The 7,223-nt window shown below is 40.2% G+C and overlaps 1 protein-coding gene across 1 annotated transcript in view; it reads right to left on the bottom strand.

Annotated features, from left to right (window-relative positions):
- Nucleotides 1-2,893: 2,893 nt before the first annotated feature.
- The window catches only part of LOC101571138 (tripartite motif-containing protein 5-like), an 87,976-nt gene continuing 83,646 nt past the window's right edge, over nt 2,894-7,223 (bottom strand). Inside the window, exon 4 of the mRNA XM_023702063.1 lies at nt 2,894-3,042. Coding sequence (XP_023557831.1) covers nt 2,894-3,042 — 149 coding nt within the window. The remainder of the gene's footprint in view (nt 3,043-7,223) is intronic.

Genomic DNA, 7,223 nt, shown 5'->3' with positions numbered 1-7,223 from the left:
TTCTCTCACACAAGTTAGATCTGCCCTGGAACATTTTCATAAATACCTTGATCTTGCTGGGTATCCCGGTTCCCACCCTATCTTCTTCCTCTCTTCGATCTCCTTCCCTTTCATTTCTTTGTTGCGAAGGTTCTCAAACTTAGCATTTTACTTTTTCTATGACATTTTATATTCACCCCACAAAGTATTGAAAGTTAGCAGAGGAGCCCCTTAAGGAAATTCTTCCACAGACTGCTCTTGCTTTTTTTTTCTCCATTTCTCAAGTTAATTCCTCTATATGGCTGAGTAATACTCCACTCAATTTTTAAATACTTTTATTTTTATTTATAGAGAAAAATATATTTGATATTAGAAATGATACATTTTTAAAAAATAAGATGATATAAAATTAACAATGGGTGTTACATTGCATATTGTTGTATACAAAGTAGTTGCTCAGATGTCAAGATATAATTATGCAAAATGTCAAAATAAAAATTTTTAACATTAACAGCTCCAAAAAAAAGTGTATAAAATCTGGGGGGCCGGGGGAGATAGCTCAGTAAAAAGTGTATAAAATTAGTAGTACAATAATCTTACCTATCCTGTATATATATATACATACATGAGTTTTCCTATTCTTTTTTCTTTTTGCTGTCTTCTCATCCTGATTGTTCATTTCTTTTCAGAAGTTTCTTTACCTTTCACTATATCTATTGTACCTTTCAGATTTTATTTGTTCTTTCAAGTTCTTACACTAGGGAGAAAATATGATGTTTACATATGGAGGTCTGATTTGTTTCCCTCATGGGTATGGCCTCTAGTTGCATTCATGTACCTATGAAAGCCTCTACTATATCTTTCCTTATAGATGCAACATATTCCATTGTATAAAAATACCACACCTTGGTTCTCCATTCCTCAGCTGATAGAGATCTGAGTGGTATCCAAGACAGAGCTATGGCCAAAGGTGCTTCATAGCCGTGGTGCACACACAGCACTGTGGCATGATGCATTTAATTCTTCTGGAAAAATACCCAGGAGAGGAACAGCTGGTTTGAAAGCAACTTCCAATCCTAGTTTTTTGAGGGATCTCCTCACTGATTTCCGGTGTACACTACCATCAACAGTGGAAAAGGGTTTCTTTCTTCTCAGAACCTCTCGATTTGGTATTAGTTGATTTCTATATGATAGACATTCTTCCTGTGGTGAGATGGAATCTCAGTGTTGTCTTAAATTTTGTTTCTCAAATGACAGTGATGTTGAACATATTTTCATATATTTGTTTGCCATATGTATTTTAACATCGGAGAAATATTGTAATGTTTGGATTGGATATATTGCCCATGGAAGACCAAATTAAAACTAATTATTGAATTTTTATTAATTAGTTGGCAACCTATGTTCTCCCCTCCCCATCTGGGAAGTCACAAAAAGCCTGTTTCTTTGTTCCCCACTGCTTCTATAGCTTCTTTGTTGCGATGGCAGCCAGGCAGGACTGTGGTGTCCCCTATACCCTATAGGTGCTTGGTCACAGTAGAAATGTGACTGCCCCTGCATCCTATAGGTACGAGATCTCAGAGGGGTTTATGGCTTAGCATGGACAAATAGTCTGTTGTCTTATTGACCTAAATAGGTACTGTCTCATCCTTTTTTCCTATATGTTTGTGAAGCTTCTGACAGGGCAAGGGAAGGAGTGAGGAATGGGGTAATTTATGCAAAACTACTTCTATGTAAATACCTCAGGCAGGAGTCAATATAACATGGAATGCTGCCTCAGTCTCTTCTACTTCTAAAAGTGAATAGGAAATTATGCTAAATGCCATCCCTTTTAGTATCTATTCATCTCGGGTGTCCATTTTTACATTGGGTCTTTGAAATTTGGAGGCCTGCTTCTTATTTACATATTCTAGATAGACGCCTTATCTAAGGGACTATTGGCTAAGATTTTTCCCAAATTGTGAGGATTTTCTTTTCACTCTGTTGGTGATTCCTTTTGATGTGCAAAATCTTTTCAATCACAGGAAATCCCAATTGTTGATTCTTTGAAGTATTTCCTGTGCATTTTGCTTTTTCAAATTTTTGGTCTATGCATGTCTTCAACAAATGTACCTAGTACCTCTTCCAGTAGTGTCCACGTTTCCCCCCACCTCCATTTCTTAGTTCCTGTCCAATTTACAAAAGATCTAACTCCCTGTATTCTATGATGAGACTCTGCTTTTCATCCCTGGATGAACAAGAAGCATCATGGTGGAAGTGACCTACTCTACCGCTTAGCGCACCTGCTGCAGAGAGAACAGCCTAGGTACGGTCTTCAGTGCACATAAAGTTGGGAGCAAATTTTCTCTCACCTTTCTCACTGGTGGAGGAGGCTGTAAAGACTAGAAACATCAGTCATTGTGGTCTTGCTTAAGAGAAATCAGTCATTTCCTTGAAAGTATGGGAAGCGATGAACTAAGATTCTTTCTGGAGCAAATGGGGACATTGGGAAGAAAATGGAACCAGAGAATTTGTACAGCCTACAGTGAGTGAAGACATGCACTAGGAAAGCCAGAAAAGCAGGCAAATTGGATAAAATGCAACAGGCACCTTCAAGGCAGGAGACACCATGTCAAAGGTGCAGAACACAAAAGGCAGAGGGTGTAAGAAAGTCTGAGGGTTTAGCCCACATAGTGTCACAGGCTCTGAACATCCCCAAGACTGAAAAATAAGAAATTTCAGAGTCTTGAAAATCTCCAACAGGAGCTGGAGGAAAAGTCAAAGGAAAGGGCCAAGGTTCAAGGATCAAAGCTGTCAGACACCACAAACACATTCAACTTGAATTTCTCCTTCACACCTGTGACCCAGAAGCCACATTTAGATTAACAACAAGGAACACTGAAGGTAAAGGGGATTTGGAAGTATGCTCCATCACTTAATCCGAGTAGTCCTCTTCCTGTGAATACTTCCATGAATTGTTAGGTCTTAAGGCCTGGTGCTTTCCTTTCTTTTTGGAATTTGGCCTTGGATTATCTACAACAAAAGGAGCCCATGGATTGTTGCTTGGAGAGGGTTTCACAAAAGCTGTGGAAAAATTACAAGATGGGAGAGGGTCACAGTGAAACACCACATGTGATGTCCCAAGAGGATTCTGGCATGGCCTTATTATTATTATTATTATTATTATTATTATTATTATTTGGTAGAACCAGGGATTGAACTCAAGTCCTTCGGCTTTGCCTGGGAAGCACTTATTCTACTCAGCCACCTCCCCAGTCCATGCAAGACCTTATAAAAAAAACAGCTGGGAAGCACTTCATTCAGGATTCTTAAGGAGAGTAGTACATTTGTAGAAACACACTGTCCACGTGTTGGGAGAGAACTATGGATCTCAACACATGAGAAATGAGGTTGGAAATGCATGGAAGACAAAGAAGCTTATGAAACTATAACTCCTTTTTAATCCATTGATATCAAACATCCATTAGTCTTTTGTGTGTGTGTGTGTGTGTGTGTGTGTGTGTGTGTGTGTGTGCAACTGGGGATTGAACCCAGACCCTTGTGCTTGCCAGGCAAGAGCTTATTCTATTGAGCTATCTCCCCGGTCTTAATCCACTAGCTTTGAGAGGTCAATAATTAATCATAATAAATTCAGCTGAGGGAGTCACACCCACGTCCATTTCCTCTCCAGTCTAGGGAAAGCAAGGGAACTGCCATTGGCCAGGGAATTGGTGACTAGGGATGAATGGTTGCTCCCCAATGATGTGATCACAGCCCCAGCAGATACTAATTTTCCCTCCGCTCCTGTATCCGCATTGGACACTGTTCTATATTCCCTAATGGACTCCTGCCTTCTCTACAGCCCCCAGCTACACCCTTCAACTAACTTTTTTCACTACACCCTGCTCACATTTAGCTGCTATTAGTGCTTGAGCCCAGTCATACTGTATGCTAGGTCAGTGCTCTTCCATGGAGCACATCTCCAACTCTCTAAAAATTTGAGTCAAAGACCCCCTAACTTGCTAAGCTGCTCAGGCTGGATTTGAACTTGCAGTCTCTCTGCCTCAGCCTTCTGGGTAGTAGGATTATAGGCAGGCATGGATCATTGCACCCTCTTAGCACTACTGACCTAGATGAGATTGGAGATACTGTCTCAGATCAGGAGCTTGGAACACCATCTTCTGTCTCTTAGGACAAATTCTTGGTTTCTGCACAGTCAATGACTTACTCCTAGGAAGGAATAAATGAACTTCATATCTCATAGCATTGTCTTTCAAACACCACCTACATCTATTATTTCATTTCATTTTTGCACGTAAAGTTTCCTCACTGGTGATTTCAGGAAAGGAAAAGGAAAACCACTGATTCTGATGTCATCAGAAACACATCTGCCTTTTTAACCATTTGCTGTGACCTTTGGGGGATCATGACCAGTCAGAAGTAGAGTTTTCACTGCTTAATGATTTCACAACAATCCCCCAAACCCTCACCTGATATTAAAACACCATAAAGTATGGAAGAGTTCATGCCATGGGTGCAGGCTCTGGAGAATGGTTGGTCAGTGCATTTGCAGTATCCAGCTCTTAGGAGTCTGGGCTTATCAGCACAGGAGCCCTACCTGGAGGAGCCCAAGAAATTCACAGCTCATTCCCTATGGAAAGGTGCTCAGATGCCATCTGAGATTTCAAGATTTGTTTTTTTCTCTGGGAAAATTACAAATACTTGGCAAGTAAACACAAATCTAATACTGCTCTGAATTCCAGAAGTTTGGAAAAAGTCTGTGCTGCCAGGCAGGTGTGCAACTGTACACAGCAGAATGAGGCCTTTCCTAGTTGTTCTCAACAATATGACAGAGGTGCATTAACTGTTTACATTTGGGTCAAAATTCTGGTTCCCGGACTCAAGTGTGATTTTAGATGTGATGTCTACCATTGCTAGTGGAAAAACATAAATTGCTGTATGTAGGCTTGATTACCATGGACAATTCTTGGTACTTGGTAAAGAAGGTGTATTTAATCTATGATAAAGCAAGCACGTATTGAATATAAAGCTTAGAGTCACATGGAAGTTCACAGTGAATAAAACACAGAGGCCAACGAGGTGGAGAATGTGCCATGATATCCTCAATACCACTAGTGTTCCTGCCCTGACTCCACACAACTCCAGCGCCTGCAGTACAATTTGGGTCCTGCGGCTCTATTCTCAGTAGGACTAAAATAACTGAACTCTGGTCAGTGACAAGGTGCATCCATAATGCCTTCTCGCACACAACATTTGAATCCTTGGCTTCGCACACGTACCTTTCTATGGTGTCCTTCACACCCTGGAGAGAAAGAAGCAAACATGAGTTAACAAGTTGTGGACGTGCCTCCCTGACAAAGTTCTATCATTTTTCACAAGCTGTAATATGTTGAGAATGGAGATTTTCTCAGTGTGACAGAGAAAAAAGCAAGGAAAGACTCAATCCACCCACCCCATGGCTGCCTGAGAGATGACTGATATAATACATGATTGTTTCACTTACTTTACAGAAGCTTACAGTGAGTCACTATTATTTTTCTAGGTATCAATGAGCTTTGAAGAATCAGAGAAAAAGAAATAATAATTCCAGAAAAAAGATACATTGCTTTTGCTGAAGGGACAAGCAAACAAGTGTTTCAGCAGATGTCTCTTGTCATTGCACATGTTAACTAATTCTATTTCTGCTTTGCTTTGCCAGTTCAATGCAGTTTAATACATTCAATATTGAAGAAGCCATTAGGATGAAAAATAGAATGTGTGATATTCAAAACCAAATATGACCCTTTGTCTCTCATAAACCATTGCCCTAAAATTTATAATATTCATCCTGAATTCCAGGCTGCCTTAGCCCAGTGTACCAATTCATGGGTTTGGGCCATTTATTCATGTACATGGCACATACACTTTTGTTTGCAGAGAAATATGAGGATGCACTTGGTGTTCTTCACTGTGGACTTCCTGCTGCTTATAAAAGTTATTAGCAAGAAATAAGGCAAGAGCTGCGTTCGCCACACTTACACATGCACATACACACATACATACACAGTATTGCTCTTCATAAGAGCACTCAAAATAGTATTCATAACATAAATAAATTATGTAAGGTAAAAAGGGTCTTGTTTTCAGAACAGGGGATTGAACTCATGCCCTTGCGCTTGCCAGGGAAGCACTTATTCTACTGAGCCATCTCCCTAGCTCTAAAAGGGTCTACTGTAGGAAGTTATAACTACAGAAACTGCTGATTACACCTCACAGTTATGTTTAGGGTGGCTCTCCATTCTTCTTGAAATTCACAAATTGCACAGAAAGGAAAAATGATTCTCCTAATAACAGCTTTGCAGAAATAAGAACTCTTCCTCTAAGTTTTGCTAAAAGGTTTCCAGCCGGTATGGCGCCCTCTGCGTTAGATCAGACAGCCACCTTAAAATCAACAGTGTTGCTGCTCCAATCATAGGACCTAGACTGAGTCTCTAAGTTTAGGATTCACTGGTACACACTTCCAGACACGCCAACAGTGCACACACTTCTGCGGTAGCAGAAGTGCACAGAGCCCAGCAGGTGAGCCACAGCCAGCCTGAGATCAGTTGGAACTTAGAAGGGCTCCCCACCCAACTTCTCTTGCAGGCAAACAGAAGACCTCCTTGGAATGGGGTGCAGCCTCTGCTTAAGGGCAGAGGTCAGCTAAAGATGCACCGACACTCAAGGGAAACGTGAATACCACCCTGAGTTGACTAAACTCAGCAGAGACATCAGTACTTCTAGGAAAATAACCACACAGAAAGTGACAAACAACCTTCTTAGAGGACAAAAGGATGAGAATCCAGGATGAAAGAATATTATTGTATCTAATATTATATTATATAATATATGTATTGTTAATATAATGTTTTTTGGGGGGCTAGCTCTGACTGCCTTAATGGTGGTTCTGGTAAGGCAGATGAAGCTGGAGATTGAACTGGGGACCCCTGGGCCTGACTGGATTTTCCAGAGCAGACACTTAAACAATTGAGCTAACTCACAAGTCTACCAATAAAATTATTAAAAATGTCAATATTACAATTGAAATGAATGAGAAATACAAGGACAAAAAATGTATGAGTGAACTCAGGAGAAAAATATGAAAAGAATAAACTGAAAATAACTGAGAATGACCCTAGATATTAGATTTCAGAGATTAAAAACTTCCAAAGACCCACAAAAAAAAAAAAAAAAAAGAGTAGGGCTAGGGAGATGGCTCAGTGGAA

The sequence above is a fragment of the Octodon degus genome, unplaced genomic scaffold (assembly GCF_000260255.1).
Source record: "Octodon degus isolate 3935 unplaced genomic scaffold, OctDeg1.0 scaffold00146, whole genome shotgun sequence".
Classification (NCBI taxonomy): domain Eukaryota; kingdom Metazoa; phylum Chordata; class Mammalia; order Rodentia; family Octodontidae; genus Octodon; species Octodon degus.
Note: the sequence above shows the minus strand (reverse complement) of the source record. Positions and strands in the feature narration are given on the sequence as shown.